Here is a 25152-nt window from a genome sequence, read left to right on the forward strand (position 1 = left end):
CTGCTTTTGTTCGTATTTAGGAAATGCATTTCTGCCCCTCACAAGAAATTGTTCTGCAGACTTTATAGAAGTTTATTTTACTTTTCCTCTAGTGGAAATCATGGAAGCATTTTACTCCTGTGCAGGGCTGAGTTACCAGAGGTGGGTGGCTGCTCCCTTGTTTCCAGAATTAAACCTCATGGACTCTTCTGGGGCAAAAATAGAATAAATGGGGGAAATATGAAAACTTTTTTAAAGAATAGAAGACATTCTTTACAAATAACAAGATAAGAACGGCTGGCTCTATTTTTATTATGTTTATTACTAATAATTTCTCCGGTTGTGTCTGAAGCAGTCCAGGCCAGCCACGTGTCAGTGTGAAAGGTGGTTGTGCATGTAGCTGAAGGCAGTGGGACAAGTGACAGAGCTGCAGGTAGGACACGGACGGATGAATGAGGGGGGTAAGTGTGAGAGCGATGCCGCCGAGCAGCAGGACGGGCTGAGGGACGGGGACCCAGCACGGCCTCAGGAGCGGCGGCCGCGCCTCGGCCCCGCCGCGCTCTATCCGCGGGCACCCGCCTCCCCGCCTTAAATACCCCCCGCGCGCCGCTCCGCCGTCACGTGACAGACACAGCCCCCCGCTATTGGACGGCGCAGCCCCCTTCCCCCCGCCTCCCGCGCGCGCCCGCCCCCTCGGGCCACGTGAGGGTCGAGTCACGCGATTTCCGGGAACCCGTCAGGAAGGGACATAAACAAACAAACCCGGGGCCGCATGGAGGGGCCGGGCCGGGCCGCGCGGGGCTGCGGCCCCCGCTGAGCACCGTGAGTCAGGGGCTCGGGGGGACCGCGGGGCTCCGGGGGACTGCGCCGCACCGAGGGCGCCGGGGGTCGGGGGGCCCGGGTGGTCCGGCGGGAGGAGGCGGTGTCGGCGGGCGGGGGGCTGCAGGGAGGGAGGGAGAGCGGCACGGAGGTGTCTGCCCGGCTGCCGGGGGCAGCGGGATAGGGATGGTGCCAGCAGCCCCTCCGCTCCGCTCGCCTGCCGGGGGGGTGTGGCTGCCGGGGCGGCGGGAGAGCTGCAGCGGTGCGCGGGGGGTGTCCGGTCCCGGAGCGGGGCTCTGGGGCCCGGGGCCGGGCTGGGGGCGGTGGGAAGGGGCTGCAGGGACGGAGCGCGGGCTCCGCGGGGAGTTGTCGGCGTTATCCGCTCCAGCCTCCGCCCGGCAGGAGCGGCCCGTGCCTTTACAAGGAAAGCGAGTCTCGCAGCGAGCGCCGGGGAGAGGAAAGCGCCGTCCTGCCGGGGGAGCCCGGCCGCTCTGGGCGTGCGGGCGGAGGGAAGCCCTGCACTCCTGCCTTTCGGGGCTCGTAGACGCCTCCTCTGTTTGCGACCTGTTTGAATGCCCGGGACGGCCGGGGGTGACCCATGGCCGTGCGGGGTCTCTGTGCCTGGCTGTGCTGGTGCCCGACGGGCGGCTCCGCTGCGGAGCAGAGCTGGCGGAGAGGGGTCACCGCTCTGCGAGTGCGGGGCAGGGCAGGACGGGACCTTCCCCGCTCCGGCGCGCCGTTTATGTAATGCCAGAGCGGCGGGCCGGCTGTTCGCTGCGAGCCGCGGCCCCGGGACGGGGCTTCTCCCGGGCAGCGCGAGTGCGCTCCGGCTGCCCGCAGCCCTGGCAGGGCTCGCTGCCCAGGGGCCGCCCCCCGCGGGACGCGGCTCCCTGGGCGGTGTGTCCGGCGCGGAGGGGCCGGGGGCGGCCGGGCGGGTGCCCGGAGTGGCGGGCGCGGCCCGGGGGTCGCGGGGCCGCGGCCGGGGCGGCGGGAGGGGGTTTGTTTACATGTCGCCTCACCCTAGCTTGAAAGGGCCGCTGGGCGGGTGAACGACGGGCGCCGCGGCCAATGGGAGCACGCGCGTTGGGGCAGACAGCCAATGAGCGGGCGCGGAGGGCGGGGCGGCGGCGGCCGGGGTAGGCTGCGCTGGGCGGTGGGGCGGCCATGTTGGCCGGAGGTGTGTTAGTGGGTCAGGGCCGGGCCGGGGGACGCGGCGGGGCCGCGGGCACCGCGCGGGGCCGTGGCCGCGGGGGCCGCCCGCCGTGCCCGTCCCTCCGCAGCGCGTTGCTTCAGGGAGGCTGTCCCACCTGGGCGTCTGCACCGGCCCGGGGCGGTGCCCGCGCTCAGGGGGTCCCGTTCCCCGCGCTCAGGGGAGGACGGGGCGCGTTCCCGTCTCCCGCTCCCCGCCCGTCCCCGCAGGTTTGGGTTATGAAACATCCGCGGGTTCCCCGCGCCGCCTCAGGAGCCTCAGCGTGTCCCCACACGGGTGTCGGACTCTTCTCCGTGTGTGCTCCAAGCTCACGCCGGTTCCTAGATGGGAACACTTTAATTAAAACCCCTTGTGCTAGCGAGGACTCAAATCTTTATTATTTACCTTTATTATTAACCTTTGTCCCCAGGGTCCCCGCCCTGGGCGTCGTTCCCCAACCGCGGCATCGCTGCCGTGCCCTCCCTCGCCCGGCAGCCCCTCAGCCCACGGCATTTCTGTGCCGGTGTCCGGGATAATTCCGCTGTCACTCTCGGTGTAAAACACTCGGGGTTTGTTCCGGCTTCCCCGTGCAACAGGCTGGAGCTGGGAGCAGCCAGCGCTGCCAGCCGAAATGTGCGATTCTCACTTAAAGCGATCGTGATCTTTCTGTCGCTGCCACTCCAGGGGTAACTTGTTGAAATCATGCTCCATGTAACAGGCAGAACGGAATCGGATACTCGTATTGTCTTATAAACACTTCTAAATGTTTTAAAGGTTGTGTTTAAAAGGCCTCTAAGGTCACTTCCGAGCATCCTTGTGGGGAAGGTTAGTTATTAAATGTGTTTTCATAATAAAAATTACAGAGAGGCAGATGCAGGTGCTTTAGAAGTGTGGTCGATTTCTGCTGTTGGCTTCTTAAATGAGAAGTCAGGATTTCTATGGAAAATAAATCATAGAATCCCAGAATGGTTTATGTTGGAAGGGACCTTAAGGATTATTTAATTTCAACCCCCTGCCATGGGCAGAGACACCTTCCACTGTCCCAGTGCTCCAAGCCCTATCCAGCCTGGCCTTGGGCATTGCCAGGGATCCAGGGACAGCCACAGGTTCCCTGGGTATGATCCTTCTGCAAGAAACCTTTTCTGCTAAAATAATCTCAGTGAGATTCCTTTTAAATGCATAAATAACAGTAGCTCAGAGACCTCAGACATGTCCACAGCCAATAGTTCACCTGAGCCAAGAAGGAATTACTCTGAATTGATGGGAGTATTCCCTGATAAGAGCAGTCCACAGCAGAGACATCAGGCCTCCCAAGCATCCTCCCCAGGTGGTTTTTAAATAGTGAGAGAGGCAAACAGCCTGGCAAGGACAGAGATTGAAGTCAGCATTAGCAGGAATTAATTGGGAAGAAACAGAAGCTTTTGTCCCATTAATAGACTGATGGGATAAATAAGAGAGCTCACAGGTTTACATTCCCATGGCCTGCATGTCCATGCTCTGTGATTTGGGAAGTTCAGCTAAATGTTTTAACATCAAACCTTGCATAAGAAGTGCTCGAGAGTTGGCGTTGGCATGAAAGTTAAACCAAAAGTTTTGTTAAAATTGTAAATTTAAAGTTTAGACCTTGCTATAAAAATGTCCCTGATTTTTTTTAAATCCTTCTGGTTTTAAACTCTTAAGCCACGTATTTTTTTGGGTTTTTGGACAATTTTGACTGATGCATTTTTTGAATTTTCTGCTGGCTGTGAAGTATCTGGTACAGATGCCCCATTTCTAACAAGAGTATAGCAATTATAATTTCACAGTACGAAGAGTAGACCAGACTGTACCGTTCCCTTCATCATAAGACTTGGGTTGCTTTTTGTTTTTTCCTGGAAACTACAGAATTATTTTTTCTCTTACTCTGAAAGACTCTGTCAGAAAAAAATACAGGAACAGCCATCCTGTCAGGATCTAGAATATTGCTGGAGATAGGAACCTGAATTGTTTAATTTTGCTTTTGTTTTTTTGCCTTTGCTTTCACCCCACTCTGATTCAGGGGAAAACTACTAAAAATTAAAATTTTTATAAATTTTATTTTATATAAACATTTAATTTTTTTAGCTTTATGAATGAAGCTAAAAAAATTTTAAATGTTAGTTTTACTGCTAATTCTCATGTGCAAACAACTCTCCTTGTTCTGCAGTGTTATTTTAATAAGGTTTATGGTATGAATATTTTAAATTTAATATTTTTTAATTAAATCTGTTAAAATAGTTAGAATAAGTTTAACATGCTGCACATCCCACTCTTAGCACTAAAATAAGAATAAAATCTCAGTCTTTGTTCCAGAACATACAGAAATGTTTTCTAGCAGGAATATATTAATCTGGGCCTAGTTGTTACAAAATCTGTGGATGCAGAATGTTTGTTAGTATAAAAATAATCACTTTGTTTTGCTTCTGCCTCTTGCACAATGGTCAATATCAGTGCAGGCTGGGATATAAACACAGGCTGGGGATGCACGGCTGGAGCAGCCCTGGAGGAGGATCTGGGGGTGCTGCGGCCAAGAGCTGGAGCTGCCCTGGCCCCCAGAGCCCCCCATGCCCTGGGCTGATCCCAGGGGCAGCAGGAGGGGCTGGGATTGTGTCCCCTCAGGTGAGACCCCACCTGCAGAGCTGCTGAGACCCCAGCCAGGACCTGGAGCTGCTGCAGAGATCCAGAGAGGCACCAGGGCTCAGAGGGATGGAGCTGGCAGAGCTGGGGTTGTTCACCTGCACAGGAGAAGCTTTGGGGTGACACCATTGTGGGCTTGCAGTGCCTGAAGGGAACCCACAGGACAGATGGAGAGAGACAATTTATAAGTGACAGGACACAGGGAATGGCTTCACACTGACAGAGCAGGGTTAGATGGGGTATTGGGAAGAAATCCTGCCTGGTGAGGGTGGGCACACCCTGGCACAGGGTGTCCAGAGCAGCTGTGGCTGCCCCTGGATCCCTGACAATGTTCCACGCTGGGTTCAACAGGGCTTGGATCCACCTGGGACTGTGAAAGGTGTCCCTGCCCATGACAGAGGAGTGGAACCAGATGATCTTTACTCTGTCTTCCAGCCCAAACCATTCTGTGACTGTGATTCCATCATTTTCTGGGATCTGCTGTTGGCTGACACAGCTGGGGCACCCCCAGAGCTGGGAACTGGCTTTGGCATGGGGGGGGTCCATGATCCATGAGCTCTGTGCTGCTCTGGGGGCTCATGGCCTCTGCTGCCTCTGTGATTGCAGATCAGAGCTTCTCCTGAGAGCTGTCACTTCCAGGTCTTGAATTCTATCTGCTGTGGGCGAGTAGGGTTGGAAAAATACCACTGGAGGGGGAAGGGATGGTCAGTGGAGGAAGAGAAACAGAGACAGTGTTTCTGTTTCCCTCTCCTGAAGGGAAGAGGCTTAGAAGAAGTGAAACAGTCTGAGTAGCTTTAGTTCTGTTCAGTGGCAGTGCTCCGTCAGACTCAGGGTCTGGGGTTTTAAGCAGGTGTTGTTTTCTCTCCAGGACAAAAAAGCAAAGAGCATAATGCCTTAGATGCTTGTGCTGGCATTTTAATAGAAATCCTTCACCAACAAGGGGGACTTGGTTGCTTTTATGAGTCCAGGAATGAGACTGTGGTGGGTGGAAATACAAGACGACATTTTAAAAGAGTGTCTTTGCTCACTGCTATGAATTAATAATAATAATACTACTAATAAACTTCATGTCTTTGTGCTGGGGGAGAAAAGTAAAATAATTTTTTAAAGTCTGGATAATAATTGAAGAATCATGTAGAAAGAAAAAAGGGACATTATTCAGAAACAAAAGTAAGGAACAGAAGTGTTGATTGAGGTTGGAGAAGTCCTCCAAAGCCATTGAATCCAACCTGGGTGTGATTCCCACCTTTTTACCCACACCAGAGCCTGGAGTGCCATTTCCAGATGTTCCCTGGACACTCCAGGGATGGACCCCAGGCACTCTGCATGTTCTCAGCTTGAGGACTGCCCTGAGCAGAGGGTGTTCTGTAACAGAAAACAAGTTGGCACAAACTGTGGAAGGAGAAAAATGTTTTTAAGAGACGTGCAGGAGAACTTCCTGCATCTCCAACTCCAGTATTTCATAAAATAACCAGATACCATAAACAGTGCAAGGCACCTAATGGTTCTCTCCAAGCACATGGTGTAGTTTTTGCGCTTCCTCTGAAATTCGGAGTTGGCCATGAATGTTTCAGCCTGAGCTTTTAGGTTTGGTACCGGCAGGCTCTCATGAGCTATTTTTTTATACCTGCATCAAAACTGTGCCTTTGACAAGCTGTGCTGTGTGATGCAGTCACCATCGTGAAAGTGTAATTGTTCCTGTAATGCACTTACAGCAGGCATTTAGCTGCTGGGATAATGAGCACTGTGCAGCCAGCAAAACAGCCCAGCCATGCTCCGTGTGCCTTCCCAGTGTTCAGAATACACAGCTGAACTGGGCCAGAAATAGCAGCTTTCCCTACAGCCATGGTACAAATGATTCATGCAGGTGGCTGAGGAAGACTTTCAGAGGTGCTAAGCTGAAAGCTGAATTTTGGGGTTTTCTCTTGGAGGGGCCTCTTTGTGCTGTGGCAGGAGGGTGTTTTAGTGGCCCAAGAGGCAGCACAGGCACAGGAGCTGCACTGTGTCCCCTAAATGCTGTATTTGGAGTTTAGCTCCTGCTGCAGCCTGGGTTAGACCAGTAATCCCAGGTAATGCACCTGCTGCTCTCCTGTGGGAAATTCAGTCTTGCTGGGCATCCTGGAACCACTGCTCCTATTCAGAAAGTAAATATTAAATACAGGGGATTGTTTTTAATTAGGAATTGTCATTAGATTAATTAGATGTTAACTCTACAGAGCAGGCTTTGGATCCTTGTTGATGAGTGATGGGATTTTAACCAATGTACATGTGCATGCCTCCATCAGCAGCCCAGGTTCTTAAATGTTAGAGGGACACAGCTGTTCCTGAGATCACAGAATCATGGAATGTTTGGGCTGGATGGGACCTTAAAGATTATTTCATTTTAACCCCCTACCATGGCCAGGGACACCTTCCACTGTCCCAGCTTGCTCCAAGCCCCATCCAGCCCAGCCTGGAACACTTTCATGGATGGGGCAGCCACAGCATCTCTGGGCACCCTGTGCCAGAGCCTGCCCACCCTCACAGGGAGGGAGGAATTCCTTCCCAATATCCCATCTGACCCTGCTCTGTCAGTTTGAAGCCATTCCCCTTGTCCTCTCACCCCATCCCTTGCAGAGTCCCTGTCCCTGTGTGTCACAGGCTCCCCTCAGGTGTCCTGCCCTTCCTCAGCCCCAGTGAAGGCAGGAGCCTCCCCCAGGAGCAGAGCTGGGCACTGATGTGACTCCAGACCTGCAGGCACAGAACCAGCTCTGGGCCTGGCTCTTTAATCACCTTAATCTGATTTCCCTGCAGGCTGTTTGTTGCCAGAGGAGCAGGCGCCCTGCCCACTGCTCGGGCTCTGTGTTCCACCTGTCTCTGCATTTGGGGAGGGCTGATGGAAGGCATTAATGGAAATTGTCCTCAAGTAGAAATGCCTGCTATATTTATCTTCAGTAATTCTTCGTGCTGCTGTACTTGAGCTCTGCCACAGCTCTTTTAGTTCATTCAGAGCTGCATTCATTATAGATAACACAACAGCTGGACTATTCTTTTCTAACTCAGTCTTGGGCTCAAAGTGCCAGTAATGATAAATTCTGTAAGAATGGGACTTTAACTGCAGTCTACAAATGACTTTCCTTCACAGCAAGTTCTGATTTGACACCTGTGCTCCCATATGTGTCATTGACTTGTGCCATACATCTTTATTTACCAGTTTGTGAAGAAGCACTGGTGGGTAGGTGTAAACAGCAGGAGGCTTTTAATGGTGACCTTGATCTTTCTGGGAAATTTGGAAAGCAGTTGGAAGCAGGGCTGCTTTTTGGGAGCGTGAAGGATATCTGGATTGTGCAGCTCCCTGAGGCAATGTCTTTCTTTTCATGGCCTCACTGTGTTTTCCTCCTCCACAGAGCTGCTGAGAAAAATCCTACATTGTGGAATAGTTGACTAGATGCTACTGGGATTCAAGTCATGTTTAAATATTAATATTATGAAGTATCGGGAATAAAATATAAAGAGAATTATAGGATTAGTTGGGTTAGCTGATGCACTGCTTTGACCTGAGAGGATGTGCACTGGCATTCTTAAATAGTGGAAGAAGTTTATCACTCCAGTCTTGGAGATGGTAAAAGTATTCTGAGCCTTGAATGTTTGCTCTGAGGATTTGGAAGTGATCCAGAGTCTGGCACCTGGAAGTGTTGGTGGTTGGTACTGAAATCAGTGTCAGTAGAGATGAAGTTTCACCCCTTTGCTGGCTGTGTGTGGAACAGCTGAGGCCTGTGTTCTGACAAAAAACACAACAAAGAATAAGCAGTGAAGAAGCAGCAAATGTTTCCTTTCTTTGCCCTTTGTATCACGGAGAGCTCTGGCAGTGTCCTTGTGAATGCAGGAGGTGGTTTGGAGGTGATGTCAAAGCATTCATCTCATGTGCTGATGAGAAAGGCATCCATGTGCATGGAAAAAAAGTGTTCAGGTATTTAGAATCATAACCTTGCCTCTCTCTTTGTGCCTGAGAACATCCCTGTGTTTGTTTTGGAGAGCAGACCCCTTCTCTGAGCCCAGTGAAGTGACTCAGTCACTGCTGCCACATCCCCACCTGGGAAGGACCATCCTGCTGTGGTGTGGCCTTTGCTGGGTGAAGGGAGATGGGGCTTGCTGAGGCACAAACTTCACTTTAAATGTCACTTTTGAATAAGTAAAGGGTTCCCTGGAGGTTTTGGAGCAGAAAGGAGCTTTTCTCCCAAGGAACTGGCTCATTCACCACAGGGCCCTGTGAGGAATGGCTGCTCTGGCAGGGATGGCGAGGCTTCAGCTGAGAGCTCCTGTGAAACTGGACCTGGAACTGGTGTTCTTTATATTCCAGCTGCTCTTTGCAAAGCAGGCTGTTTCATAAGTGAAGACTTCTTTGCATAGTGTCTGTTTTTACCACAGTCTGATAGTCCATATGCTAAAGAGGCCAAAGTGGCTGAGATACCATCTGAAAGTGGGAATAATCACGGGGATGCTGCCATGTGCTGCTGGGGGAGGGTTCTGAGCTGTGGGAGAACACTTCCAGTTTACTATTTGTTTTTAAAACAAGACAATAAACACAGCCTGAGCAGATTGCACCCAAGTCTGACTTAGGAGCGATGCTGAGTGAGGATTTTCCTTACACTGTTCAAAATGCTGGGTTAAGCTCAGAAGAGTCATTAGACAAACAGCTGAAGTAGAGCAGGTCTGTAGAAACTCCTAAACTGGTAAAACTACCAGTAAATAAATTGGTCCAATCACAACCTCTGCCTTACTTGAATTAATAGAGAAGATATTTTATTAGACAGCTGTGGATTTGGCAGTTTTTAATTTGCTCTCTTGGGGAAATCTGTTTCTTCCACTCCTGCTGGATGATTCCTGTGATCCTTTACCACTAGATGTTGCTGTGTGAGTGATTGATGTAATCTTATCTGATGCTGGATGGATTCATCCCTGAAGAAAAGGAGGAGATACCACTGGAAACAGCATTTCTGCCTGTTTGAAATTTGTATTTTGAGACTTTTGCCTGAGACATTTTTAGAGTTTATTGGCTCTGTTACATTAGTCATAAAGGTTGTTTCTCTCTTGGATACCCAGCAGTGTGCTGATTATTGTTCCCAATTTGGCAGCATTTTCTCTTCAGGTGTGTCTGTAGAGCTGCTGGTCTCAGCAGAGAGAAAAAAAGGCAATAAAATGTAACTTGGCCAAAAATGGTTTTGCAGCAACTCTGTTCTGTAGCATCTGTGGCTTTTCATTCAATGAAAGATGGCAGGGGAAGAAATTTTCGATACATTCCAGCATGAGAAAAAAATCAATTTTCAGGGGAAATTCTTGCCTTTGACTGTTTTTTAAGCTTTCACCTTGTTGGTGAAGGATTACTCACCTCCTTGGGGGTTTGCTGTGTTTATTCTGCACAGAAGTCGACAAATAGAAAAGCTCCATCAGGGTGAACTGAAGTTATCCTAAAGAAAAATTTCATTGCATGGATGTTGTAAACTCCCTGAGACTGAAGTAAAGCTGGAAAGGAATCTACAAGTGAATAAAACAAGAAGTTTGGAATTGGATTTGGGGAATCTGGGCTTGGAAATGCCTCAGGTAAGTCTGCTAGGATTTTCTTCGCTTCTGTAAATAATTTTGCTTTTGTTTAAGAACAAATCTGACCAGCACAAGGAGGGAGGATGTGTAGGAGATTAAAGGATGTGTATTTTGTGGGGTCCCTGTGGTGTCTGTGGTGGAAGCTGTGGTGCTGCTCTGGGTGCTGTGTTTGTTCCAGCTCCAGCCACGTTGTCTGTGGGTGAGGGAGGATGCCTGGAGAGCAGAACAGCCTTTTATTACTGCAGTGATTCACCCTGAGCACACTCAGTGACTTCAGCAGCAGTGTCTCTGCCTTCCCAGCCCTCAGGGGGAGAGCGTCTAGGAGAGGAATTGAGGGCTGGAATTAAATGTAGCAGAAGGCCTTGCTGCCCATTCCCTGCATGCCCACTCATCCTGCATAATGCTTTTTTTGCCAAATTACACTTCGTTCTTGAGAGAGAGGTAACAATCTAGATTTGGTTGTCGTACATTTTGCTTTCCTTACAATTTTATATGGAAGTTTTATGAGTTCTAATGGCTCTAAACACAGTCCACACCGCTTTAGTACAAAATTATTTGTATTAGAGGGACCCCCAGATCTTGCCAGGACTGGCCCTCAGCTTCTACAAACGCCAGCATATCCCAAAACTTGGCTAACATTAGACTTTCAAAGCAGCAGGGAAGAATGAGGGAGCAGTGAATGCTCTTGCAGCTCTGGTGGATAGAAATGTGTCCTTTGATTGCTCCTGCATGTTGTCATCTGCTCCTGAAGCATTTTCTGGCTCTGGGGAATGATGTGCTTATCTGTAGTGCTAAAAACCTTCTGAGACCAGGAGGAATGGTGATTCTCTTTCTGTTTGTGGAAGGCGAAAATGTGCCTTCTCATATCATGTTTGAAATGTGTGTCCACTGTGTTGTAGCCCAGTGTGAGTGGAATGGACCCTCCTTTTGGGGATGCCTTTCGGAGCCACCTGTTTTCAGAGCAGACTCTGATGAGCACGGATCTCCTGGCGAGCAGCTCGGATCCAGACTTCATGTATGAACTGGTAGGTCAGCTCTGTGTGCCCACAATTTCATCTCCTCACCAGTTCCCGTAGGAATAAAGGGCTGTTCCTTCAAGAATGCTGGAAAATTATTCATTATTGCTGGCTGCTGATTAGGGAAGAGCTGCACTGCTTGCCCAGCAAGTGTGATCGTTCTGCAGCAGGCACTTCTTGAAACAGGCTCAAATCCACCTTCACTGGTGCTCCAGCCCTGTCCAGCCTGGCCTTGGGCACTGCCAGGGATCCAGGGGCAGCCCCAGCTTCTCTGGGCACCCTGTGCCAGGGCATCACCACCCTCACAAGGAAGAATTTTCCCCTGCTGTGTTCTGCTTCACCCAGGCTGTGAATGCAGGGGCAAGGGAAATAAAAATTGACTCACAAGTTACTTGTATGAGCATTTCCTTTTTCAAAGGAGAAAGGTCACTCATGGTCATTAATTGGTTGTGTTAGAATGAGGTTTTCCAGAAACTGGTGAACTCAAGTGTATTCTGTTAAGCGCACAGCAAAGATTGACCTAGATTATAGAGATGCTTGTGATGTCTTTCATATTTTAAATGCATGGATATTGGTACTGGTTTAGTTCCTGGTGAGCAGATGGGTTTGCAATAGCAGGGAAATACAGTGTTATAGGAAGAGCAGTGTCTTCAGAAGGACCTGTTGCTGAAGCACAGGACCTGAACTTTATTCTGACCCTCAAAAGAAGCTCTTAGTTGAAAGTTGAGGTCTCTTCCTAGGTCACCCCTCTCTCATACTGCACTGGAATTGAGCTCTCCTTACCAGGTTAAGGAGAGGAAAGAGATGATGGATACTTTTTTTGGTAGTAATTTTAACTTACTTTATTGTGCACAGGACAGAGAAATGGACTATCAGCAAAGCTCCAGGGACAACTTGCTTTTCATGGAGGACTGCAAAGACCTTGAGAACTTGGAGTCTTTTACGGACATCCTGGACAAAGAAGCTGCTTTCACCTCCAAGTGGGAGCAGTGGGATACCTACTGTGAAGACCTAACTAAGTACACTAAATTAACCAGCTGTGACATCTGGGGAACAAAAGAGGTGGATTACCTGGGCCTCGATGACTTCTCAAGCCCGTACCAGGATGAAGAGGTGATAAGCAAAACACCCACACTGGCTCAGCTGAACAGCGAGGACTCCCAGCCTGTCTCAGATTCACTCTATTACCCTGATTTGCTCTTTAGTGTGAAACAAAACCCTTTAAATCCTTTGTTACCTGGCAAGAAGATGGCGAGCAGAGCAGCGGCACCGGTCTGCTCCTCCAAGAATGTCCAGGCCGAGGCCGCGCTGTCGGACTGTGCCCAGAAGGCCAGCAAGGCTGGCAGCCAGCCTGCTTCCAGCACACAGATCATGGCCAAGACCAACGTGTACAGCAGTGAAAAGGTGAACATTCACGTTGAATGTAAAGACTATGTTAAAAAAGCAAAAGTAAAGATCAACCCCTTGCCGCAGAGCAGGCCGGTGCTGAGCCAGGCGCACGCTGACGCGGCCAAGGAAAACACCTGCTACTGTGGGGCTGTGGCAAAGAGACAGGACAGGAAGGGACTCGAGTCCCCCCATGCTCACAGCACAACTCCTGGTTTGCCTTTTAAAGAGACTCGGGAGCTGCTCCTCAGCCCTCCCCAGGAGAGCCCGGGGCTGGCTGTGGGGGAGAGCAGCCTCTCCGCCAGCGCCTCCGTGTCCGACTCCTCGCAGAAGAAAGAAGAGCACAACTATTCTCTTTTTGTAACAGACACTTTGGGTGAACAGTCGGCCAAAGCAGAGCCCGAGGAGGAGGAGGAGGATGAGGATGATATTGAAGATGAGGACCACGATGAAGGGTTTGGCAGTGAGCACGAGCTGTCTGAGAACGATGATGAGGAGGAGGATTACGAGGACGATAAGGACGATGACATCAGTGACACCTTCTCAGAACCAGGTACCGGGGGGTTGCTGGGTTTGTCCTCTGAGGGGGAAGGAAAGCTTTTGAACTCCTGGTAGTTACACATGAGCAGCACTGATCTTAGGTTGTGAACTCTCCTCCCACGTTTTCTAAGTGCTTTGCAACATGCAATTTATTCAAAGTATGCAAAGTCTCTGTTGGCCTGTTTCATGAAAAACTGCACAAACTGTGGTTGTGCAACAAAAATAAAGATAGTGAATACAGGAAGCCCAGCTGTAGCCTGAGGTTAGAGCAGCTGCCTGCAAGTGTGGCCTTCTTTTTTGTTGTAGCTCTCTGGTAGGATGTGCAGAACTTTCTAGCACTTCTCATAGCAATGAATTTATCCAGAGTTGGATCTGTCAGGATGAAATCACATCCTGAGTGAAATGATTCCATAATTATTTAAGTCCTACTCTCAGGTACAGTTTTTCCACAGAATCCAGAGAATGACTGAAATTAATTGAATCATTTCTAGATGGTTTCAGCAGTAACACTTAGGGGCTTCAGAGGATACTGAATTCCTCTCTCCTGCCTTCAAAAATGGAGTTCTAAGAGCAGGAATAAGACTTAACCTTCACCTAGAATGTAGCAAAACAGTAATATTGTATAAAAATAAAATCTGCGCAGGATTGTAATCAAGTATTAATTTAATTTCATAAAGTATTACAATATTCACATCTTATAAATGCCCTGTAGTAGAGAATAAGAATTAAAGTATTCAGACATTTGGCAATATGTAACTTCAGGGGGATAAAGCAGCTGAAATTTTTCCTTGTTGAGAGCAGCAGCTTCCCTAAAGCTTGTCAGTGTTTGTCATAATGAACTCTCAGATGAAATTATTTTCTAATTAGATTTCCTGCGTTGGCATTAAACTCGTTAAGCATTCTGCCCTTTATGCTACTTTCACATGCACACAACACATTTTTATTAACATTTTGAAGCCTCTTCCTCCCTTCTGGAGTGAACTCCCTCTGCTTTCTGGGGCCCTGAGCAGCTGTTCCAGCTCTGCAGCCCATGGGGGATGTGTTGCACTGGGAGCCTGGAATCCCTGAAAAAGAGAGGTTGTGTTAAATGCTGTGGGTGGAATTAATTAATTAATGATTTTACTGACCAGCAATCCACATTCTGCAGCAGTAGCTGAGGATCTGGGCTTATCCAACCTTGCCAAACCCTTCCATGAATGAAGCCTAAAACCATTCACCTCAAATGTGGTGATATTAAAAAATTTATCATCTATTTTAGAAAATAACATCTCCAGGTATTCTAATCATGCCACTGTTATATTTTGTGTTGCTTTTTTACCTCTAAAGGTAAATACTGTGGGTAAAGGATCTAAAAATAGGCACAGCACAGGAAAATTAAACCTTCCACAGGTCTGAAAGCAAAATCAGTTGGTATTTTGAGTGAGGCTGTAATTTACTGAAAGGACAAAAATCTGCTAGTTATGGCTGACCCTCTAATGTTTTTTTATACATAATTTACTTCTGGTTATTCTTCATGTATGCTTCTAGACTGAATGAAATGCTTTCTTCAAATGTTATCTGAGAAAATATTTAGATATAGTGAAGGAAAAATAGCTAAAAATGTGACTGGCTCTCAGGCAAGTTTGGACAAGAATGTTTTTATTATCACCATGACACAGATTTAGCAAATTTGGTCTCCTGCAAAGGTAGTTTATTATGGGAATTACCAGCCCAGACCTTTTCTAGCATTTGGTTTTGCTATTACTGAGTATATTTTTCTTATCTCATTTCATAGAAAGATTTTTCAATGACTGTTAGTCAGGAGATTGCAGAAATGGGAAATGCAGCAATTTATTCATTTGCCAGGAGCACTGGAGAAGAAATGAGTGTGAAGTGCTCGTGGAGACGCAGAGATGGTTTCCAGAAGCTGCAGTGGGTCAGTGTGAGCCCCTGGGGCTGAGCTGGGGAGCACTGGCAGTGATTTGCCCGAGGCCTCAGCGGTGCAGGGCTGCAGAGCAGCAGCTCCTGCCTTTGTTCTCGGGGCTATTTTTGGGTTTCACCTGGTCAGAGTCACGTGCACCCTGTGCTCTGTTCTGCTTCATTTAACCCTGGTGAATTTAAACCCAAAACCACGGGGAGGGATGTGAAGAAAGACTTTTGGGAAGGGGTGAAAGGCTTCAGAGTTGAGTACAAGAACCCTTTGAGATTTCTTAGAAGCCTGCCCTGCTGTGTGATCTTTGCTAAGAGGAGGGATAAATGCAGAGCAGAGCAGCTGAACAAGTTTGTGTGTTAGCTTAGGACACTGCTCTGGGTTCTTTTATGTCACTTTATAATGGCAGCAGGTCAGTGTGGGCCTTGCAAGGCAGGATGTATTAAGTCAATGTAATTGAAGTTTCTAACTTAATTACAGTTTGAATAAGCAAACAGGAAGTCCTGATTTTAACCTTGTTGTACATTTGTACACTTCATCTCTTACAGAGATTTGTTTTCATTGGTTGGATTAATTCTGTGTTATCATGAAGATGGGCTCCATTTATATATTTCTGTATAATGAGTTCCATAGCTTTTTTATAAGGTGGAAAGTCAGTGGGCTTTTTGAGTGTATTTTAATACTTATGTCAAACAGTATTTGAGTAAAATGGAAATATAGTTACAAATATTTATGGCATTTGAAACCATATTTCATGTAAATTATCAATAACTTTGGCTATACAGCACAAATGTTTTATAAAGCATGTTTCATTGTTTGATGTGCCTTTAAAATCCTGCCTTCCCAACAAACCAGAGAACCCAAGTAAATGAGTTGATGAAATTATAAGAAACAGAACTTCAGGATGGATTTCATCCCTCTGCATACCTGACTTCTGTTCGTGCTTTGGGTTATGATGTGAGAGACAGACCAAAGCAAGAAAGTTTGTTTTTCCTCTTTCAACTGGTTTTTCAAGTGCAAACAGACTAATTGAAGGGACTGTTTTAAAAGGAAGAAAGTGTTCTTTGTGCTGCTGGAAGATGAAGCAGAGCTGAAGCATATGGGGTCAAGGCTTGCTAAGCCTGCAGCCCATGCATGGGTGGCTTTTCCTTCAGCTCCATCACAGAATGTGATGTTTAGAAATGCTCCTTTTTGAGTCAATGTAAACTAATATTTAGCATTTTAGCACAAAAGGTCATGCAGTGGTTTGAGAGTTTTTTTAACCTTAGTATAGATTATCTTTATTTTCTAAAGCATATCTGGGGTTTGAAAACCTGTGGTTTGGGTTTACATAGTTATGGTAAAATATTTCTGTGATGGGGGCAGTGGCATTACAATTTCCATGTCCTCCATGAGCAATTCATGATATCAAGTGCATCATAATTCACCTCTAAAATATTATACAGCTTTACTGAGGGTCAACAGAGCCCCTTTCTCCAGCCTGGGAGGGATCAGTGCTTGCATTTATTCCCTGCAGGTCTTTGGACTCAGGAGCAGCAGGAGTTGGATTCAATCCTCTGGGCCTCATCCAACTCACATTGTTCTATAATTGAATAATTTTTTCTTTATTGTCTTTTGCTAATCCATCTTTATTTAATCTGCTTCTCTTTCCATGCTTTTTGTCAAATGTGGAGGTGAGTTAGGATTGTGTTCCTGCCAATTCATGGGGAAAATTGTCAGGATGGGTGAACGTGGTCCAACATCTGCTGTCTGTACTTGGCACTGCTGGGATTGTGGGGAACTACAGCTTAGGGGGTCAGAGAGCATAAAGGGACTTTAAATACGTAAATAATTTTGTTTTTTTCAACTAATGAAGGCCCATCAGTGGCTCAGTGTCTGTCCTGGATTTAAGGCCAGTACCCAAGAGCAGTCAGTGCTGGAAACCAAGTGTTAGATAATGCAAAACAGAGCTGGCTGTGGTTTTGCTCTCGACTTGAATCCTCAGTCTGCTGCTAAAGGGCTACAAACAATTCTGTCAGCAGTATGTAAACAACCCCCTGCATCATTTTAGGGTATGAAAACGATTCTGTGGAGGATTTGAAAGAAATGACTGCCATCTCCTCTCGGAAGAGAGGCAAGCGGAGATACTTCTGGGAGTACAGCGAGCAGCTGACACCATCCCAGCAGGAGAGGATGCTGAGGCCCTCGGAGTGGGACAGGGACACCCTGCCCAGCAACATGTACCAGAAAAATGGGCTCCACCATGGTAAGAAATCCTCTTTCTGGTCACAAATGACTGTATTCCCCTTGTGACACCGTCAGCAGCCAAATTCCCCTCCCTGTGAGTGCTGGGAAGTTTTGGCCATGAAAGCTCCAGCCCTGTAAATCTGTTACTCTGCAGCGCCCAGGGAAGGCACAGTGAGCACACAGTAGGGACTTTCAGTGTGGTTTCTTCCAGAGGAGTGTGGATGAATTGGGAATTGTGACTTCCAAGGGCTCTCAGTGGAAACCCCGAGAGTTCAAAGCTTTCTCAGTGTGATACTGTAAATATTGGAAGGGGACTTGACTGGTGTTTGCTGCTCGTGGCTGTTGCTGTCAGTGCTGCCTGTGTTAGCAGGAGGCTGGGAGGGCTCTGGGCTGCCAAGTTCAGGGACTGGTATGAGCTGAGGACAAGCACTAAGGCACAGCTGTCTCTCTCCTTGTTTTTCTCCTGTGAAAGCAGCACAGTGAAGCAGTTACTCCTCTGGGAATAAACTATTTCCTTAAGATGCCCTCTTAGAAACTTAAACCAGTTGCTCTAATAACTGATTGATTCCCAGTGAGCAATTACTGCACCACAAACATGATTAACATCACCCAAAACAAACCACTCTTAGGGGTATTTCTGTTTTCTTCTCACAGGACCTCTTTTAGGCTGCTCCATTTTGATTTTGAAGGAGCAATTTAAACCAACTTCCCTGGTTGTAAGGTTAATGTTCCCTTAGAGTTGAAAATTACTGCCTTTAACATGGCAATTGGCCTTCTCTTAAATCATACTATTTTTTTGTTGTTCTTGCTGTTACCTGTAGATTTATTCAGGGAAGAAAACATTTTTTTCTTTGAATGTCCTTAGTTTTTAAAAGCTTCTTTATCTTGTAGTGAAATAGCAGTACCTAAAGTCCCTAATACTGCTCTTTCTCATCATGGACCTCTGAGCAGCCTGGTCTAGTGGAAGATGTCCTTGCCTGTGGCAAGGGGGAGAAAAAGATGAATTTAAGGTCCCTTCCAACCTAACCATTCTGTGATTCCATTATTTTATATTTGTTATCCAACACCAAATAACCAAAAGTGCTCTAAGGACTCAAACCGACAGACGCTTGGCCACTTGACCTTGAAGTCAAGTGCAAAACCAGGCCTTAAACAGCTTCAAATACATAAAATACAAAGGGTTAACTGGCATTTATGTGGATGATTTCATCTCAGCATTGCTGAAGATTTTTTCAGCAGCAGGCCTCAGCACTCTTTCTTAGTACAGGGCTTTGGCAATAAGATTATTTAGGAGTTTAATCCACTGGAGTGTCCAGAAGGATATTTTGGCTGCATATGAGTTAACAAGTTTACAGCTGCAGCAAAACAACAGGGTTTGAACTTGTGACATACATTTTGCAGCAGGGTTGTGTGTATGCTCTCTGTCACATCCAGTGGCCTTGCCAGCAGTTTTTGCTCTTATCTGATCTGGATAGAATATGAATTGTACAAAGCTCTTTGTGTGGAAATGCTTTTTCTATTGTGAGAGGCCGTGGGGATCACCTGATTCCAGCCCATTCTTCTGCAGTGAACAAAGGAACTTAAACTGCACCCAAAAGATGCCTATTTTAGAGTGTTTTCTCACAGGTTTGTGTATGTATTATGTCACTTCCCTACCCATTTTTCTTCATCTTTAAAACAGGAAAATATGCAGCAAAGAAGTCACGGAGGACTGATGTAGAAGACCTGACTCCCAACCCCAGAAAACTCCTCCAGATTGGTAACGAGCTGAGGAAGCTGAACAAGGTGATCAGTGACCTGACACCCGTCAGTGAGCTTCCCTTAACTGCCAGACCCAGGTCAAGGAAAGAAAAGAACAAGTTGGCTTCCAGGTATGCATTGGGTGAAGCTGCAGGGATGAGAAAATTTGGATTGCTACAAGTTTTTTCTTTAGATAAAGATCTAAATAATTTTTGCCTAAAGAAATTCTGCTTCATGTGGCAGCTCCTGCAATGAGAGTTGCATTTTATCAAATGGGAGTTGCCAGTTTATCAAATGGGAATTTCCAGTTTATCAAATGGGAGTTGTAGTTTATCAAATGGGAATTTCCAGTTTATCAAAAAGCAGAGCAGCTGGCACCTTGGGAGCTGTGGTTTGTGTGTCCCTTAGATAAGGATGTGTTTCCACTGGAATTGGTTTCCTTAGCTGTGGAGCAAACAGCTGGGACAGTGGCAAATTCCACAAGTGTCAGATGTGAGCAGATGCAGGCAGCAGAGTGTTTTCAGAGCAGCTGAGTGAGGATGGATGAGTTTGTGCATCACAGCTCTGGGAGGGTTGGTTGATGAGTTCATGTGGCTCTTACTACTCTGGAATTTCTGGCAGTGCTCTAATTCTTCCCCTCTTCTTGCCATAGGGCTTGTAGACTAAAAAAGAAAGCCCAATATGAAGCCAATAAAGTGAAACTCTGGGGTCTCAACACGGAATATGGTAAATACAACTCTTCACATCTTCATTTTCCTTTTGTTTGGGCAAGTCTGTGTTTTGCACCATGGTGTAACCTGGCTCATAGAGAAAAGAGTTGGTACAAACCCAGCTCATTGAATGAAATGAATGTAACTTGGGTTATCTGCAATGTTGAGCTACTTTGCAGGTGTGAATTATGTAGATGTATGCATGTTCTGTAAATATTTTTGAAAATATTGGTAATATTTGATGTAAACTATTACATTTAATTTTACAGTAAGTGTGATGTGACACCTTTGACACAGCTGTGTGTGGGTAACTGTGAATCCCTTCCAGAGGAATGTGCTGTAAAGCTAATCCTTTTTTTTTCTTTGCAGATAATTTACTCTTTGTCATCAACTCCATCAAACAAGAAATAGTTAATCGGGTGCAGGTACCTAAGGATGACAGAGGAATCAACATGGAACAAAAGTTGAACATACTTATTAAAGACACTCTTGGTAAGCAGTGAGCTTTGTGTATTTACCTGGGTACGGAGATAGAGAATCTTTTGTCCTGAGGAGGCCCAAAGCTCATCCCATTCCACCAGAGACTCCTTCCACTGTCCCAGGTGGCTCCAAGCCCCAATGTCCAACCTGGCCTTGGGCACTGCCAGGGATCCAGGGGCAGCCACAGCTGCTCTGGGGACCTGTGCCAGGGCCTCCCCACCCTCACAGGGAGCAGTTCCTTCCCAATATCCCACCTAACCCTGCTCTCTGGCAGTGGGAAGCCATTCCCTGTGTCCTGTCCCTCCATCCCTTATAAAGATTCTCTCTCCATCTTGTCTTACTCAGGCACTGTGAGGCCACAGTGAGGTCACTCCAAAGCCTTTCCTCTCCAGGCTGAACAACTCCAATTCTCCCAGCTCTCTGATCATCCTGGTGCCTCCTCTGGGCTTGCTATATTTGATTACAAACAATTTCTGATCTGGAGGAACGAATTAACCCTTTCCTGGTTCCATTTGTCCCAGCCAAAGTGTCCCCTGGCTTTGGTCACCTGTAATGATGCCTTGTGAATGCTGAGCTAGAGAAGAGACTGGATGGAGTTCCAGAATAAAGCAGGGATTTATTAAAAGCATCTCCTCCATGGATGCACCTTGGGCAGCACCAGAGCCCAGCCAGGGCTGCACCCAAGATGAACCAAAATGGCCCCAAAATGCACGGCCGGGCACGGGGTCTGTCCCTGGGATCAGTTCTGCTCCATTTGCACCTTGCAGTTCATTGTCCCATTCCAGCTTTAGCCCAGGCAGTCCCACCCTGCTTGTTTTCCTCTCTCCAGCCCACGGTGTTTGTGCTCCTGGGCTGAGATTTGGGTAATTTGTCCTTGGTGCCCAGCTGGAGCAGGAATTGTTTTGTCTCCCTGATCTCTGCACAGAGCTCACCATGCCCTGATGTGAAGCTCAGACCCACACACTAAAGCAGCACAGAATGTGAAAAATAGAAAAGCTAAACCCTGAGGCATCAGCAGGATTGTGCCATGAGCAGTGAGCTGAGAGCAGCTTCTCTTCCCTCCCTTTCAGGACTCCCTGTAGCTGGCCAGACGTCGGAGTTTGTGAACCAGGTGCTGGAGAAGACGGCGGAGGGAGACCCCACGGGCGGCCTGGTGGGGCTCAGGATACCCATGGCCAAGGTGTAGGGCAGGACTGAGCTGCTCCTGGGGCAGGTTCTGCCTGTGCTGCCGAGTTCCTCGCTGTAAATGGCATTCTGGTCTGCATGTCAGCTTAGCATTCTGTAAACACTCACCTGTAGGTTCCATTGGTTTCAAGTAACAGTGTAGGAAAACAAATCACGGCGTGGTAGAAAATGCTGCAGAGCATTTCTGGACCATAAACCAGATAGTTTCAAAGCTGCTTCAAGCTCAAGGGCAGAAATGAGAGTTCTCTTTCAAATGATCTAGGACCAGAATATATCACTTTTGTTTTAGAAGCAAAAACATGGATTTGCTAGAGAAAAAAATATTTTAGCATTTGCCAGACATTGTGACAGGTTTATGGTCCAAGTGAAGTAAGAGGAAGCATTTTTTTGGTGAAGCTGTCAATGTAGGGAGTTTTTTGTTCTTTTTTTATTTTATTTTTAAATAATTGAATTTTCTTTCCTTGTTCTTAAAAAAAAACCAGTAAGCTTTCTTTGCAACCATTAACTTGTACATAGCACACGCAGCATTAGAGCTAGTGTGCCATATAAGATTTTAATTTTCTGAGCTTAATAGAGTATTTAAATGTCCGTGCAAGCGAGAGAAAACAAAAGTATATTCTTTGTGCCTTGTATTTTGTGGGGAGAGCTATCAGTATAAGCTGGTAAAGTTTTGTATGAAGAAAACCCTGAGGGGCAAAACCGAGCTGTATAGATGGTGAAATTTTAGGTTTTAATGTATTTGTTCCAGCTCTTAAAAATTTTTGAATGTATATAGGAATATGTTGAAAATGTAGATATATGCCACAGAGTCTATGTATTGTATAAAAGATGGCTCTAGAAAACTCAATTTCGGTACTTTGGCCGGAAGAAAACAAATACTTGCACATTAATGCGATTGTTTATTTTTGTACCAAAGACAAATGCAACTGATATGGCGAACTGCCAGTCTAAGTAAAGTTTTGCACAGCTTATATGATACTGTACTGAATGTAAAAACAAAAGAAAAAAAGTAAAAAAATTAAAGGTCAGGGTTAGGGATCTTACTGAACTGTGAATTTTTTTGTTTGGGTCCAATTATCTACAGAAGGAGCATTCATACATAACAATATTATTTTGCTGTTCTTGTAGTTCGCTTCCATGGTAGATAAGTTGGTGGCCGTCTTGGAGTCTTTAAATCTTTTTTCTCTGCACTTACTGTAGGAGATTTTAATATATTTGGATTTTAGTAAGCTATTGGTAAAATAGTTTTCGACTTTGAGAATTTAAAAAAAAAAAAGTATTTAGCTTGTTGTAGTATACTTCCACCAAACAACCAAAATAAAATTATTTTTATTGTAACGTGTATATATGTAAAGAGGAAAAAAAGAGCTACAAATATCTAATTCCTTAGTTGCCACTTTTCCAGTTGATGTATTATTATGCATGTGATGTTTCCAAGGATCAACACAGGCTTCAAACAAAACAAAAAAAAAATTTATAGACTTTTATATTTTTGTACAGGTATTTCGAAACTAGCTTCTTCAGACTTATATGTGACTTATTCTTGTTAATTCAGTAGTTTCTATGATTGAAGAATATTAACACAAAGTTCTTATTTGCTCTTCTGCTAATAAGAGTTGGCTTTGTAGTCAGTGTTAACGTACAGATAAAAGCTTTAGCCTTTGATGAGAAAGTCCTTTATCTCAAGGCAAGATCATTCTCTGGTTTCATGGACCCCCCCTCCTTTTCCTCCCTGTTCTTTCTCTCCCTATTTAAAGATGACAAAACACTGTTTACTGAAAATAGAAATACCAAATATTTTCAAATGTAGCTGCTGAAAAAAAAAATGCAAAAGTCCATGAAGGCTTTCTCCCCACTCCCTTTGGGGAACTTCTCCACTTTGTTTCTAGTTTGTCTGTTTGTACTGTGATTCCTTTTTGTTTATAAGTAGATTATTTTTGTATCCAAGCTTGTACTATAAGAGAAAAAAGCCTGAATTGGTAACAGTGGCCGGTGAAAGTGGTGGCCCTGCCACACTCACAGCTTCCTTTGTACCTAAATATTTGGGAAGACTCAAAAGGGAGGAGGAGGCCAAAATACCACTACTGAGCTGTACAGAAAGTCTTTCCTACAAGAGACTGAACAAATACCCAGGGCAATTTAGGCAAAAGTTTGTAAATCCACTTAAGGCTTGCAAAATCTGAGTGGAATGTGGGTGTTTTCCTTTGAGGCGTTTGTGGTGGTGGTGGTGTTGTTGTTCAGGTGAGGTGAGAGTTGGCTGCTGCTTTCCACGGTGGGTCTGGTGTATTCCTCTTGTTCTTGTGGAGCTGCCCAGGGCCCCCAAACCCCGACAGAGAATGTGTCCTGTGAGGTGCAGGCTGTGCCCGAGCAGGGCTGAGCACGGAGCTTGTCCCTGTGCTCCAGCCAAACCCTGCAGGCCAGGCAGCATCTCAGCATGGAGAGAGAGCAGTTTGAAATCAGGTAAAAACTTCTGGGACAAATTCAACTGACAAGGTATTTAAAAGCCCCCCCCCCCCCCCCCTTCCTTTTCTTACTGCCTGGGAATCCTGGGCAACACACAACTTTATAGCTTTTTGTTTTTGTCTGAGAACCAGACTATGATTTTGGTCTCGCATTTCAAAGTAGACTTTGAATCTTTAGTGAGTTCCATACCCTCGCATTTCAGTGTTTCCTATGTATTATTTTAAGTTAAAGCTTTGAAATAGTTGAGCTTTTTAATGTTGACACTTTATTTTGTAACTATTTATATGTATGTATATCTTAGAAAAGCACTTTGTTTAAAAAAAAAAAAAAGAGGAAAAAGAAAAAAAAAAAAGAAATTGCGTTTTATATGATTCCTGCCACTTGCTGCTAACTCTGGGCTGGTCAGAATGCTGCAGCGATACTTGAGATAAATAAAACCTGGCAGTAAAATGTAGAGTAAAGATAAGACCTTTTGCTGGTTTAACTTTATCATAAAGGTGACATAGGCAAGCTGTGCAGCTTTACATTTTAACCAGGGGACTCTGTGGCATTTAAACCGTCTAGAAATGGTTGTACTTTAATGCCAGTAACAATCTGCTTCCTCTAGTGTCATTAAAATATATACATTTAGTGTATACTTATCACAAACAAAAATCTTATAGGGTATAAAAACCAACAAATGTACATGTTCTGTTTTTTGGCAATTGTGGCATGCGTTTTGGGGTGATCTTTAGAGAAGACCATTTTCTAAAGATTTTCAGTGTTCATACATAGTATGTGGATCTTAACGAAGTCCTGGGGTTTTTTTTTTTGTTTGTTTGTTTTTGAGTGTAGGCATTGTGAATATTCACTTTTAATCCTATATCCAAAAACAATGATCTATTTTTTGATTTAATACAACCAGAAAGCTCTTCCTTTTTCTGATACACTGGATTCTCTAGGATTTGTTTCCATATTAAAAGCATGCTGTCATAACTGCTCTTGTCGAGATCTCGTCAGTCTGAACGTAGGTGCCACACTTGGAATCGATGGGCTGCTTGTTCTGCTGTACCATGTATGACCCTCGTCCTTCCCCTCCCTTCATGACAGATGATGATGTGGCTTTATATTGTGCCTTACTTGTACATCTAGAACTAAGTGTTTTTCATTCCCTCTGAACTCGTCCAAGCTTCTGAGGTGGAATCAGAGCTGACGTAGGCGTGCTGGAGCGAGTGCGGACAGGGCCGATTTCAGTTTCTCTCAGTAGTCCTTTTGTATTTCTATGGAAGACCAGTT

The 25152-nt window shown here is 46.1% G+C and overlaps 1 protein-coding gene across 1 annotated transcript; it reads left to right on the top strand.

The window, feature by feature from the left end:
- Nucleotides 1-716: 716 nt before the first annotated feature.
- On the top strand, nucleotides 717-23919 carry CREBRF (CREB3 regulatory factor). The gene is made up of 9 exons (XM_054287822.1): nucleotides 717-801; nucleotides 10045-10222; nucleotides 11122-11247; nucleotides 12094-13177; nucleotides 17124-17318; nucleotides 18981-19170; nucleotides 19692-19765; nucleotides 20119-20241; nucleotides 21300-23919. Exons 2-9 carry the CDS (start codon nucleotides 10214-10216, stop codon nucleotides 21413-21415), a joined length of 1917 nt encoding a protein of 638 aa, XP_054143797.1. The 5' UTR covers nucleotides 717-801; nucleotides 10045-10213; the 3' UTR covers nucleotides 21416-23919.
- The last annotated feature ends 1233 nt before the right edge of the window (nucleotides 23920-25152 follow it).

The sequence above is a fragment of the Melozone crissalis genome, unplaced genomic scaffold, assembly GCF_028551555.1.
Source record: "Melozone crissalis strain CALT ecotype California unplaced genomic scaffold, PUWL_Pcris_2 ptg000061l_1, whole genome shotgun sequence".
In the NCBI taxonomy this organism is placed as follows: Eukaryota; Metazoa; Chordata; class Aves; order Passeriformes; family Passerellidae; genus Melozone; species Melozone crissalis.

Excerpts from the sequence above, each read along its gene's own strand:
- CREBRF (XM_054287822.1), top strand. Across the intron at positions 13,178-17,123 it reads TGACACCTTCTCAGAACCAG|GGTATGAAAACGATTCTGTG; the intron begins GTACCGGGGGGT and ends GCATCATTTTAG. Across the intron at positions 20,242-21,299 it reads ACTTATTAAAGACACTCTTG|GACTCCCTGTAGCTGGCCAG; the intron begins GTAAGCAGTGAG and ends CCTCCCTTTCAG.